Raw genomic sequence first — 14,665 nt, forward strand, 5'->3', positions numbered from 1 at the left:
AAATCTTCTCTGAATAGGATGCGGCAGCCACCATTTCTGTACCCCTCACCAGGTCCAGCGCACTATAGGGAACATAAAATGACAGCATGCAGACACACAAACACCTGGGAAAAAAGGAAGCTGTGCTACTGCCACTGCCGCTTGTGAGCCCACTCCTGAGAACTTAAGGAAAGAGGTGCCCTGTACATTGTATCATTCAGTGTAGGATGAGTGGAACAGGAAATGGTTTCTTGTCTGTGTCTGTAATATCAACAACACTTAGCATTTGTGTAGGTGTATCAGGTGCTCAGAAAGCTTCAAATGCATTATCCGGTGGTAATGCTCAGAAATTTGCCCTTACACTGCAGATGGAGAAGTGGAACTGAGGCTGCGAAAGGCTGCTTCCAGACAGGGGGCCCCAGCCTAGCAAGCAGAAAGCACCCTGCAGGTGTTTTGTCTTTTTCTCCTTAACTGATTTTCTGCTTTCAGAAGAAAGACCAGTGAAGCACTGGGGGAAACATAGGAGGGTTACAAGCAGAAGATGTCATCATTTGACTCCTTTGTAAACTCCTATGGATGAGATAAGGTAATGGCAGGAAAACTTCTAAGGTACCATTACCACGTGGTCTGGAACACACAGGTGGGGAGGGGGGAGAGATTTGCCTAAAGCCACCAGGTACCTTCATGTCAGAGGAAGCATTTGAACCAGGGGCCTCCTAACGCGCTTCACTCCCTTAGCCACCACACCACACCAGCTCTCAAAGCTCGGCGGGGTCCCCAACCTCTCCGCATATGGCCTGGGATAGCGATTCCCTGCTCCTTTCCGGGAACAGGCTGCAGTGTAGGTAAGGCTGCTGTCCCAAGCGTCCCACACTCAGCCCTTTGCTGCAAACTTGCTCCCGGTGTTTTCCTTCTCGCGGAGACTCCGGCTGCCGCGCGAGGAGGAGGCAGCAAGCATATGCTAGCCCGGCACACACTTTGATCCGGGCTCGTCCTTGCTGGAGGCACCGGGGCGCTGATGTCGGAGCCGCTCCTCGCGCGTCACTCAGCGAGCCGCCTCCCTCCCCGCTGATGTCAGAGAGGCCTCGGCGCGCGGCGCGGATTGGCTGCGCCGGGCGAGGGGCGGGCGCCGCCGAAAGGTGAGTGCGCGAGGAAGCCGCGGTGGAGGTGTGCGCGAGGGCGGCGGCGGCGGCGGGGCTTGCCGAGGCGGGCGAGGGCTGCGTCCCTCAGGCATTCGGGAAGACCGGTCGGCAGCAGGGCAGGGGCTGGCTGGGCTCGGGGAGGCTCTCGGGACAGCTTGCCCATGAGGAGCAGGCTCGGGAGAAGGGAGGAGGAGGAGGAGAAAGAAGAAGGCAGGCTGTGAGACTTGGCTTCCTTTCCTGGACTGAGAGCAAGCCCAGACACCTGATCCTGCTATGCCCACGGAAATCTCTCACGCTGTGAGAATGCATGCCATCTCCGGCTTCCACTCCTCGCTGACGGCGCGGCTCCTCCACAAGGGTCCGGAATACCTTCGCAAGCAGATGGAGGCAGGCACCCCTGGCAGGAGGAGTGCCGTGGAAAGGCTGGCAGCAGACAAGGCCAAGTACGTGAAAAGCCAGCGAGTCAGCAGCGGCACGAAGCAGGAGCCGGCCGTCCCGCACAGCTCAGCCTCCGAGAGCAGCAGCGAACTCTGTTCTGTGGAGACTAAGAGAGTGAACCCGCTGGGTGAGGGGCACGAGGCCAACTCCAAGGTGAACAGCACCCCCGATTCTGGCCCTGCTCCCCTTGAGCAAGGCCTTCCTATAGCCAGGCGCAGCAGCGCCAAGAGGCCCATCCGGCCGGACTCCTTAGTGATCTATCGCCAGAAATGTGAGTTTGTGAGAGGTCAAAGCCACGAGAGTCTGCGTGGGAGTTTGGTTCGAAGGCTCTTCCCAGGCTCTTCTAAGGAAAAGCAACTGGCTTCTGAGAGCTCCAAAGTAATTCTCAAGGAGGATGTCCCCCCGGAAGCAGAAGGGCCCGTTTTGGTCAAAAATTCAAGCCATAATCTTGACCTGCAAGGACAGAATGCAGCCCCCAACACAACACCAGCAGCTGTTCTCACCAGCAGATGTGAGAATGCCCCTAAACTGACTGTAGCCCCTTATGAGGTAAAGGAGGTGAGGCGGCAAGGTCTGCATCGGTCCCAGTCAGACATCAGCTCTCGCTATTCAAAATCTTTCTCTGAGTTTGACACTTTCTTCAAGTACTGTGGCCTTGAACCTGAGGTGATAGAGGACCTGGGCCAAGAGAACTTTTCAGTGGCTTCTGACAACTTCTCCTTCCGCATCCGCAGCATCAGCGTGGCAACATCTGAAAGTGACTTCACGAGGCACAGTGGCGACGATGGACTCCTGGAAGAAGAACTCACAGAACAGGTTCCATCCGGCACCTCCGTGATTGAGCGCAATGCTCGGATCATCAAGTGGTTGTACACGTGTAAGAAGGCCAAGGAGACAAACGCCTTACCACAGGAGTTTGAGTGAAGATGGCTCACTTCAGCATATTTTGTAGCCAGGTCAGTGTCTTGGGTGTGCAAAGCCTTACTGTGTCTGTTTTTATGACCTTACATTGCTGTATTCATATGGAGGAGGGCTTCTCCTCACAATGGGCACCTCCATCCACCCCATGGAAAAGACCCAGTTTGTCTACAATGCTGAGAAACATAAATCATGGAGGGCGGAAACAATGCTGACAGAGAGGAAGTATACACATTAGCCTTCCTCAGGCTGGTGCCCTCTTATGTTTTGGACTTCAACTCTGATCAGCTCCAGCCAACATGACCCATGGTCAAGCATGCTGGGAGTTGTAGTCCAAAGCATCTGGAGGATGATATAGGATGATAGGTTATGCCACCTGTTGAATTTTCCGTTCCTAATTCTGGGCTGATCAGTGTCACCAGTAAGTTACACTATTGTTTCTCAGGAATAGTGTTTTGTTTTCTCTTGTAACTGACTTTATTCTTGTAAACTGACTTTTCAAAAGCCATGTGCTCTGATAGAGTGTGATCAAGACCTCAGAAGAAAGTTAAAGTCGACCTTAAAAACTGATGTTTGCATATCGCACTGGCTGTCTGAGGGTGCTAGATTCACAAATGGCTTATTGACAGTAATCTGTGCTCTGTTAATGGGAAACCTAGAAATTTGCTTGTGCTTTCATTTTATTCAATTAAGATAAACCAACTGCAAGCAAATTGGAAAGGCTGGCTGTTTAGGAGCTGTCCATCTTGTCCCCTGCTTTCTTTCTCTGCCCCATCCTCCTTCATTCAACGAGAAATTAAGTATCTGTCAGCCTCTCTTCTTCTTCTTTCACACTTCAGTTCACTCAACGAGCGATATGACTCCTCTCGTATTGCCATAACAGCTCATGCCAGCCACTTCCTGGCATTTCGCATTCTCTGATCTGCTGAGAACTGGAATTTCTCTTGCTCCCTGATTTCATTTAAATGGTGCTGGTCTAATTGGTGGGTGTAGATGACATGTCTGCACCAGTGCTGAAAGCAGATTTTGAATGTTAAGTTTGCAGTTCTCAGGACTATTGATTGAAAGCATGCCCTAATAAGCACGACAGGACTTTCTTCCAACCAGGATGTTAACCTGCAATCCTAGGTATGCTTCCTTCCAAGCAAGTTTCACTACAATCAGGCCCCACTTCCAGTGTGCTCATGATGAGGGTTTAGTCACTGCCTTGTAACTGAAGAGATCTTAAAAGAGAAGCTCCTTTTAAAATGCAGAAGACCAGTCATTTGGGAAGGGCAGGCCTTGCCTGTGCTGATTCTATAGAAGGCTGGCTCACACACTTCATGCAGGCAGCCATGGGCTTTGTGTGGCCAGATGTGTGCCCATGATCTTGAGAAGAGGTACTGGTATGACCCAAGAACAGAGAGGTGTTGTTCCAGTGATGCCCGTGATTGCACTACCTGAGAAAACAATGCAGAAATTGTTGCCCTGAATTCTCATGTGCATCCAAGTTCATACCAGTGTTTCCATAATGATGAGGGATCGGACAAGTATGGACAGGTCGTTTGTAGAAGGCACCGACTGAGAAAACTGACGGTGGATCAAGGCAAGGGATCCATGTATCTGAAAAAGTGACCGGGCACCAAACTCCTGTTGCCTGCTGCCACTCAGTTTACACCTGCACACGTGGGTTAGAAGCTGCTGTGATTCCTTTTGCTCCAGCTCTGCTACCCCGTCATGCCAATGATGGCACCCATGTGCGAAAGAAGCTCTGCATTGGCTGTGACTGCCCCGCTCTCTTCAATGTCAGGAACATGCTTGGGGCATGCAATTCTTCTTGTTTCCAGCCACAGCCGAGTGCTGATGGGCTGCCGCACATGCAATCACAAAATGACAACACTCCATCCTCCCTGCCATCCAGAACAAGGTTTCAAATTAAACAGCTTATTCAGTGTTTGTTGGTATAATGGCTAAACAAACAAGCAAAAACCTCACCAAATAAACTGATCGGTTAAACACACCAGGTGAGTGTGACTATATGCATCCTTTGGCTGGGAGAGAGCAGGTAACTGGTGTCCCTTTCAGTGTGGCGGAATCAAAGCCACTGCACTGTGTTCAACTCAGCAAGACCTACAGGTAGGCTTGGCATTTCTGGTACCTGATGTAAAAGGCAAGATACCCCCCTCTCTTATTCCACAGTCTTTATTTATTTATCGATGTATATCCTGCCTTTTTCCTACAAAGGGCTCAAGGCAGCTTAGATCTCCTCCTCCATCTTATCCCCACAACAACAACCTCATGAGGTAGGTTGGGCTGAGAGTCTGTAACTGGCCCAAGTTACCCTGTTGGCTCCATGGCTGAGCGGGGACTAGAACCCGAATCGCCTGAGTCGCAGTCCCACGCTCTTCACCACTGCACCACACTGGCTCTAATCCAACTGGATGGGCTCAGCGTCCTTCACCGCACCCTTCCAGGGCAGGTGCCTAGTACAGGGGAAGCTGGAATGAAGGACCCATGGAAACAGGAGGAGAGCTGCTGCTCTGCCTGCAGCACCTGTCACCTGAGGTAGATGCCTCCCTACATGTTCTGGTAGGGTCAGCCCTGCCCATAAACCTCTCATTAACTCAGTTGTGAACCATATGCAGGGCTGGCAGGATGCTCATAAAAGCACACCTGCTCTTTCCACCGTCTAGCTCTAGGAACCCACCTCTTTTTGAGGGAGGCAGTAACTTGCAAAAGAAACAGCAAACAGCTGCTGCCTGGTCACTCAGCTGACAGGGGAGTTCACAAGTAAAGGAATTTGCAGTGGTGACCTTCCCTGTCTCTCCCAGCAAATAACCTCCAAGACTGACACAGAGGGGCAGCTGCAAGAGGGACCTAGCAGGGAAGGCATTCAGGTAGAGGTGCAAGAGGGCTGGAATAGTAAGAAAGCCCCTGCTTCCTGTTGTCCAAGAGTTACTGGCAGGCTGCACGGGTTACACTTGAATAACAAAAGGTACATTTGACAGAAGTATGGTTAAGGATTGCCAGAGCTGTTTAGTTGCAGAATGATCCACATGGAGCAGAGCTATGCAAGAGATGGTTTACAAAAGGGCTAGCAGCTCCCCCCTCCAAGCAGAACCTATGAAAGCTAAGTTCTTATCTTCTGGCCTTCCATTAGTCCCTTGCCTCTCGTCCTCTCCTATCATGAGCAGCTGTTACAACAATCCTTGTTTAGTTCACTGATTTCACTTCCCAAAAGTGCAACCTTGCAATTACTTTTCTCTATGAATATGCATGTTTTTAAGTAAACCAGTTGGGGCAGTTCACAGCAGTTTAAAATGACAATACCATAAAGTTCAATAAGAGCATATTAAAATACAATAAAAGCAGAGATGACAAATAAAACACAAGCTTTATTTAAAAAACAATTAGATAAAACAAAGTCTAGAAATAAATTGTAAAATACACCTTTTGCATTTTAATGTACAGATAAAACATATATAAATGTGAGGCAATTTAATCCCACAGAAGTAATTTGAATGGAAATTCAGTCTTCCTCAGCTTGGTGCCCTCCAGATGAACAGGAGTACAACACTCACCATCCCCAGCCAGGATGTCCATGCTGCTAGTCTGACACATCTGGAGGGAGTTAAGGTGGGAAAGTCTGGTTTAGATCCATTCTGAGGATGAAGTGCTACAGAAGTCCCAGATCGACCAGAGGGAAAACAGGGCCTCTTTCTTATTACTACCCAATTGGTTGGCTATGATTGCCCCCTTAGGAATAACTTGATGACAGCCTGCATCAGGGTGGACAATGTGTGGCCCTCCAGATGTTTTGGCCTTCAATTTCCATACTCCCTCTTCACTGGCTATACAAGGTAGGGCTTGTGGGTATTATAGGCCAAAAGATCTGGAGGGATATTTATGGCAGTGTTAATGTTGGGGTTGTTCTTGCATGCATGCATGCATGCATGCATGCATGCATGCTGAAATATTTGATAAGCACAAAACTAGGAAGTTAAATGCTCTCTAGCATTTTCTCCTAAAGTTAGCAGAATGCCTGAGACTGGATTCCAATTACAGCTTTCTTTTTAGCAAAGCAAAATTTCTACCTTTCTTCATGGAGAATATGACTAAGCAAATATCCGTCTAATATGGTCTCCACCCTTCTGACAGAAGCTTGCTGCCTGGGGTGATGGACCCAGTGTGGTCCAACACATCAAGAAACCACCAGATTGGGGAAGACTGGGCTAGAGAACTGAAACAGGCCAAAGCGGTTGGGCAGATTCCTGATTAGGAAGCAGCCTCAGAGGGATTAACAGTCCCCCCAGGAATGCAACAGAACACAGCGCCATCCACAGTAGGGGTCTTGATTTAGCACAGGGACAGCCAGCCTGCAACCCTTTATGGCATTTAAGCCAAGTTCATGTGGCCCACAGCCTAATGTCAGAAGTCTCTCCACAGAACTGGTTCAGACAAGAATGATGTGACCTTTTTCTTGGTGAACTACAGGAAGGGAAGAAAAAGAGAGGAATAAAGAGAGAAAAAAGGATGGTAGAAAGAATAAATGGCTAACCTACGCATTTTTGGCTCTAGCCCTGCATACTCCCAAGATGTAGATTAGCAGCAATAGAACATGGCCCTTGGCAGAAAAAAAGGTTGCCCACTGCTGCTTTAGCAATCATATTAAGAATGCTTGTAGAAGGTATACCCAGGTATACTCTACAGTATATTATTTGGTACCTGGTGGCTGCTTGGAGACGTTTGAACAAGCTGCTAAGTTAAACAGCCAGTGAAGCAGTATTTCCAGTATTACTGGAAGTTATTACTGATGGACTGGGGAAAGGCAACATTCCCTATGGGAGCGCCAACAGGGGAAGAAAAATGGCGGCAGCACTACAGAAGGACGCCTGCCCCAATCACTGTTCCCAGATAGAGCCTCCCTCTCACCCTGCAGTCAGTAGCTGCAGAAAGGGGAGGCCACAGAGAGAGAAACAGCTAGACATAGGGCTGGGATAATATCAGGCTTTGCAGGCTTGACCTTGAGATCTGGATAAATCCTTTTGGAGGATCCAAGTGGGGATCTTATGGCTTAATCCTCAAAATGTTAAAAAAAAATCTTGGGAAGCTTGTGAAGGAACTCTTCCAGGAAGAAATGCCATTCGCCTCAGCCTTCTCCTGCAGGACTGGCCAAGCAGCTTCCTGTTCCAGCTGCAAACCCAAGCTGCTCTCCTTTCCATTGGCTTCCTTTTCTTCTGCCCTTGGATCAGGCCATTGCAAAGTGACAGTCTCAAGCTTTGCAACAGGAAGCTTCTCTCTTCCTCTCTGGACTCCTCTAAATATTTGGCATGCCAGGATAGGCAGGGTTTCTTTCAGTCTATCATCAGGAAGAGCAGAGGCATGAGAGCTGAAGTGAGGAACTTATTCCCCTCCCCCGCCCCCAGATGTTGTTGGGCTAGATATCCCATTAGGCCTTGTCAGTACAGCCACTGAGGTGGAGTGATAGCACCTGCAGTCCAGCAGTAGCTTCACCTTCCCCATCTGCCAGGAAGATTGGTCTCCTGTCACTTTAATAGGTAGGCTGAAAGGCATTTCCTTCCATGGAGCTTGCCACAACACACTTGCTCCAAGGTGAGAACTTTTTTTCACACAAATGGCAGGAGCTCTGCTTTGTATTTTGCTGGTATCTTGTTAGGAGAAGTGCAGGACTCACAACCCAGGGAAAATGTCAGTTTTTCACTGATGCACATCAGTGAGAGAGGCAGGCTGGGAAGTGGGTGCTTAACTCTTCCCTCCATCTGCTTTTACCCCACAGTGACCCCCCACTCCATGGGTGGGTTCCATGCAGTCTGCATCCTCACTGTTGACTGTGTTGGGCAACTGCCCATCTCTGCTCTTGTGGTTCACTTGGCTGGTAAACATGTCTAGGGACAAGGCCTCTGGGCAGGGCTTGAAGGGGGCAAACTTCAGCATCTTCCACTACCAAGCTGAAAAGCAACAGTAGACAGTGCTTTATTTACCAGTGGCCACACGGTCCAGCTCTTAGAGGGGCATGTGCAAAAATCTCTTGTAATTGTAAAACTAGACCTAGTTGTTAGTTCGCAAGCACTTAGCAAAGGCCCTGAAGGAGTAATTAACTCTGAAAGTCAAGGCAGACAACAAACAGGGGCTGTCTGTCTATTGCATCTTCTTGGTAAGTAATTGCAAATGTAATGCTTGCTGTAAAAGTTTTTCTGATCCTCACTAATTCAGACAAGCCTTCATCAAACCAAACAAATACAGCTTTTGCTCTTAAAAGCACAGAACACAAGCATAAATTTGGAGCCAGGTGATCTCTGCTAATGTGCACTACAAACTACTCAGCTATAATTCATTTTTACATTATTTACACAGTTGATTAGTCAGAGGATGAGCCATTTGGGAGGCAAATGAATTGTACACCTGCACCTCTATAATCCAGGCCTAGTTTTGCAATGCTGGGAACTTCCTGCGGTGAAACAACACATCCCTGACTTCCTGCAAATATTGGCTCTTGTCCAGAGAGCAAACAGAGATGCCTGTACCTGTTAACAGTTTTATCAGCCCCTTCAGTTTTAATATGCACTCTGTTCCTAGCCACAATTATGATCTTCTCTGCTAGCGGTGTTTCTTTAAAACAACACCCTGGAGCAAAAATATGCCCTCTGTATAATAATCTTGTTAGTGAAGCCTGCATATGAGTGTATAAAAATGTATACAGTTGCATAAGTTATTTCAGTAATGTCTATGGAAATGCATATATTTTATAAAATTGAACACATATAATTATTTGCAAATGTTACTCTGTTGCATCTGTGTCATTTGATAATGTTTTCACCTGTCTAACTGTCAGGAGTTAAATTAACAAATTGAGGTGCTAAAGGAGTGCCATGTTTGCATTTCACTATATAGGGCTGGTAGAATATGTGGCTTTCAGGATATTGATAGACTCCAAGTCCCCTCAGTCCCAGCTACCATGACCAATGGTTGTGGATCATGTGAGCTGATACAGATTTTATCTTGAGGGCCACTGGTCTCTTGGTAGAAGAAGAAAGGGGAAATTATGAGGCAATCCTTTGGCATCTTTCCTGGAGAGAAGAAATGGAACATTTTTGGTTAATTCTGCTATGAAATAGCAATTGGTGGTAACAGCACAGCTCAAGAAAAGGACAGAAAAGCTCCAGTGTATTTAAATGAGAAGATATGCCTGTGGGGGAGTACTTAGGGACTCAGGACTATTATATAGGGGTTCCCTGAGAATATTTTGGAAGCTAGCCTTCCCCCAAAGCTCTGACTTACTATTCCAGGGTAACACACACTCACACACACACACCCCTTGTGTATAGATCTATGATGATGTGACCTATACAAGGTCAGTATTTATAGATCTATCTTGGGGGGCCTAGAATGAGGGGGGGGGCCTAGAACATGTCAAGATTTTAATTTGGCCCTAGGCAGGTTGACCCAGGTCCTAGTTCCCAGTTGGCTATAAAGCTGTCAGGATGACTTTGGGCCAGTCATTGTCTCCCATGGGGTTATTGTGAGCATAAAAGGAAGAGGAGGAAGATCATGTATACCATCTTGGGTTCCTTGTGGACAGATGGGATATAAATGTAAGAGCAGGAGAGAGGTCCTGCAAAAATCTGGTCCTGCTGGTTTTGCTGGTCCTGCAAAATCCTAAAGAAGATAACACTGAGTTAGATGGATCAGTAATCTGATGCTTTATAAGGCGGATCACTAAGCTCTCAAAAGTACTACAGCCAGGTTCTGTTTCATATAAATGGCTTACAACAGGGCTTCCCAATTTTTGGGGGCCAGTGGGCATATTTGGAATTTTAAGACAATGTCACAGGTGTTCCCTGAAAATGGCATCTTGCCCTTTCTTAAAATGATTGCCATGGTGGGGATGACTGCTCATGAAATACTCATTTTCCAAAAGCTAAACTAGCAAGACTGTAGGAAAAGCATCTTGCCAAAGAACTAAAGCACAAGACAGAGGTGATTCTGAATGCTAAAACACAAAACCGCTCTTTTAAACCCAGTCAAGATGGCACTGTGGGGCAACACCTTGCTTTCTGGTGAGACTGCTTACCAGATCTTAGAAAGCATTTTTAAAGATTTTAATAAATAAAATCAGAAGGGATAGAAACCCTGGCGGGTGCCAAGAAAGTGGTGTGTGAGCCCCTTGGTGCCTGTGTGCATCACTCTGCAAACCCCAACACATCTTTTAATGCAGGTACTTACGAAAACGAGAGAGATCCTTCCCATGCGCGCACACATCCCACTGGTTCAGATGAATAAAATAACTTTTTTGTGTGTATGGGAAGCAATAACTGTTTGAATGATGGTTTGGATAATGATGTGCTTCAGGAAAAAATTAGGCACCCTTTCACTGGCTTCATTCATAAATCTATTTTTTGTTTTTTAAATTTTATTTTATTTTACTTTATTAATAGAGGGTTCACTATTTGTGGAATGCACTATTAGTTGTAATGAGTCTAGCCAGGAAGCGAAATCAGTTATGGTGCCCATGTTCCGAGCATTATTCCTGGCCAGTTGGTGATCTAGCCTCAGTGTTTGTTTCTCAAAGCCAGGTTCACTCTATGGGCACCTTTCCATTTCTTAAAAGAACGAACAAAGGAACAACAGAAAGAGCCATGTCTGGTGGGACCGCCAGCTTTGATGCAAAGTCTTGGTGACCGACGGGCAGCCTCATGCTGGCCACAGAACATGGCTGTGCAGGGAGAAGCAGCGAGTATAGCCCTTCACAGCTGCCGTGGTGTCTCATCACTCTGCCACCAGCCAGCTCACCTCCGTTTGCTAAAAAGAGCCTGCACCTGGTACCTGTGAAAGGTCTGCCCCTCCTGCAGCAATGCGAAGCAGCCAAGCATTCTGGCACACATGCACCAGCTACACTTTAAGCATGGGCACCAAGCAGTATCCACCCCAGTAATGTCAGTTTTAATCCGGAAACCAGTCCAGGCATTCAGTTCTCTATTAAGGGACTGGCCCGCTGTTTTCTCCAACAGCTGACTTGCCTCCATATGGTAAGTAAAGGCGAAAGAATGGAGGCAAGAACAAGTGGCTTGCCCAGGGCCGCACAGAGAAACAGAATTAGCTTTTCACCAGGGTTGGGAGCTGGTTTGCTAAAGCTAAACCTGGTGAAAGACACCCACTGTTAGTGTTGGTGCATGAAGAACCAGGTGCTGCTGGCAAAGGAAAGGAGGGGAGTGGGGCAATTGCCTAGCCCACGTCTCTTAACCATGATTAAGATCTCAGTGGTGCTCTGTCTGCAGTAATAAACTGGCCTTCAGTTTGCATGATGGGTAAATACAAGCACCATTTAGGGTTTTCTTACGTGAGCACCCAGCCACTTGATCAGTCAGTTGCCTCTGTCACGCAGCCAAATGCGGAGTGGTCTGGTTTTGTTTTGTTACCTTTCCTCTCCTGATTTCTGATAAATGTTTGATATGTGAAAACATATTTACTAGGTAAAGCACATAAGCATTACCATTTTTCCTGCTACCAGGGCGCCACATAGTGTATTAGACAGGCTGCACCTGTTGAATTTCTGTTTCTGCCTTTAAAGTTCCAGAAGTCTTGCCAGACAAGGTGCTGGAAGAACTTTGCACACCAAGAATTAGAATAGTTCAAGTCACCTTTTTAAATAAAGCATAACTTCATGGCAGCCTACTAGTAATGATAAACATAAAGGTCTTGGGTTGATAGATTGCCTTCTGGTGAACAACTGGTAATTGCCTTTCCGCACCTGTGGGACACTCAATAGCCATAAATGCTGGCACATCCCACCCACACGGCTGCTAAGCCTCTCTTCTCAAATAACTAGCAGTTAGAGAAGCTTTTCTAGCAATACCTAAATGGCTGAATTCTGCTTGACGGCAATTATCTCCAGAGGTTGGTAAGAACTATCCCAGCTTTGCATTGTCCTACAAGTCCTTGGTTCATGGTGCTTTCTCAGAGCTGTGCTTTGCCTGACCACCATGTTTGTTGTCTAAACATGTGCTCTGGAAAGAAATGCAAGGCTAAAGGAAAAGAAGACAAGTGGCTTACCAAAGGCAGCATCATTGCCTCTTCTGGCATTTGTTGTGCAGGTGTTTGTGGAACATGGGCTTATTTGCCAGGCACAGTGACTCCACAGTGATCTGAGGCCTGGCTAAACCTGACAGCACCTCATTTGAAAAAGGAGGAGAGAGGGAATTCAACAGGATTTATATGGGAGGACCCTCCTGTTTGCGAAGGCTCTCTGGGATAAGAGCTTTTAACAAAGCTTTGAGCTTTTAATGGGTCAGATGCTTCCCCATGAATCTTTTATACTTCCCAGCTTAATTTTTCATGGGATTCTATGATGACTTGTAAAACACTGCATGAATAAATCAAACAGACTTGCAACACTGGAAATCTTTTTAGTTAAAGGAAGTGCTAATTAAGGGGACTTTAAAAATATAATAATCTTTAGGGTTTTGGGTTTTTTTTTTTTTTAGAAAAGATGTGATGTTTTATATCAATAGTTGGTACTTATAAAGTGATTTTTAAAATTGTTGTTGAAAGTGGCAAATGGGTTATGTTATCTAATTATGGAAGTATGGAATCATATTACACATCATTCTGTTATTCTTACGAATGAATATTAGAATAATGGATAAGGTCATTGTGGGGCCAGGGCACAACTTCCAGGCTCCCACAAAAATCGGCAGCAGAATCCTGTGCATGGTTACTCAAATGTAAGCCCTGCTCTGTTTGCTCTGACTTAGGTAGTCACAGGATTGTCAGCTTACCTTGTGATTTCCTTAATCAGGACTTGTGTGCTTGCTAGCATTGTCCCTGGGCACATGACAGTAGGTCTAAGTCTGGCCAGGACCTAGATGGGAGACAAGCACAGGCTGCCCTCAGTTCTATGGTGGAAGAAAGGTGGCAATGTACTCAACTGATCATAAGTAAAGGCTGGCCATAAGAAAACTTCCAAAATTCATACTATGACAAATAGCTTCATCAGGTCAACCAAAAAGTCACTAAATAATGTGCAGGCTTCTGAGTTCTACCGAACTCTTCATCAGGATTAGTTGTAAACATAGAAGTTTGTATTTAGTTATAATCCTGGGATGGGAGGATATAGCAGAGATTAAAATTAGTCTCTATTACAGCAAAATGCCTCTAAGTATTTTGGACTTCAACTGCCATCTATCCTGCCAGCAAGATCAATGGTCAGGGATGCAGGAAACGAACCAGGAGGGCACCAGTCTGGGGAAGGCTGTGCTGCACCAGGTGCTGTGATGGTTTCACCCAGGTCTGTCTCTAGCTCTGGCTGGAGAAAGATACTCTGTGCTGAAAAAGCTGTCTCCAAGATCTGTTTCCAAGATTTGACCAGGAGTGGAAACAGGTCGAGGCAATAGCTTAGTTTTATGTTTTCATAACTGGGTAGGGTGCCAAAAACGGTGCATTTCTTCATCTCTGGAGGTCATGCTGGGGATTTTCGGCCCGCTTCCTGCCCAAAAAAACCTAATACATTACCTCCAAATGGCACCAATGGCAGGCAAGCCTTAACAATGCTTTCCAAATGTTTATCATCACCCCACGCATTAGCCCAATGGCCGTGTGAAGGGCTACCTGGTGTCTCACCAAGCCTTCCTTCTCTTTCCTTAGAATGGAGGTTCAGAAGACTCAGACTTGCTGCAGCGTTTTCTGCCACTCTTCCTCACCTGGGCAGGTGAATACTGGGAGACAATGATACTTTGTCAAAGAAGCCGAAGCTCGAAGTCCATAGCGGCTCCTCGAAATACAGGAATGACTGTGACTCAGGAGTAGGAAGTCATTGCCCCAGTACCATCAGGGATGGAAGAAGGTGGTGATGTGCAGAGTGGGCCACGCAGGGCTCCTCTGATGCACAGGACAAGCCCAGAGTGACTCGACTCTGGGTATTATTTCACCGAATACAAATATAGAAAAGCCTCGCTTCTGTACAAGAATACTGCATGTACACACTTAAATGTGCAAAGCATATGTGTCCATTTTGTGAGGTGTACAAACTGTAATGTGCTGCTAGTGTGTATGCACATCATGCATGCACATCATTTATGTACGCGTGTATGTGGTGAAGTAGACATTGGCTGGGATCCTGGCTCTGCTTTCATTGGCAGGTACCTTCCCTGAGTTGAGATTCTGTTCAGAGGATGTTTCTGCCAGCAGAAGAT

General features: G+C 46.8%; 1 protein-coding gene across 1 annotated transcript; it reads left to right on the top strand.

The window, feature by feature from the left end:
- Nucleotides 1-1,394: 1,394 nt before the first annotated feature.
- FAM110C (family with sequence similarity 110 member C) lies at nt 1,395-14,151 on the top strand. Its single transcript, XM_044419198.1, has 2 exons — nt 1,395-2,515; nt 14,118-14,151. The coding sequence occupies exon 1, from the start codon at nt 1,395-1,397 to the stop codon at nt 2,481-2,483; it is 1,089 nt and encodes a 362-aa protein (XP_044275133.1). The 3' UTR covers nt 2,484-2,515; nt 14,118-14,151.
- Nucleotides 14,152-14,665: the final 514 nt, after the last annotated feature.

Source organism: Varanus komodoensis, unplaced genomic scaffold (genome assembly GCF_004798865.1).
Source record: "Varanus komodoensis strain SLA01 unplaced genomic scaffold, ASM479886v1 scaffold10, whole genome shotgun sequence".
NCBI lineage: Eukaryota > Metazoa > Chordata > Lepidosauria > Squamata > Varanidae > Varanus > Varanus komodoensis.

What these genes read in the sequence shown, in the direction of transcription:
- FAM110C (XM_044419198.1), top strand. Translation starts at nt 1,395, where the DNA reads ATGCCCACGGAAATCTCTCACGCTGTGAGAATGCATGCCATCTCCGGC.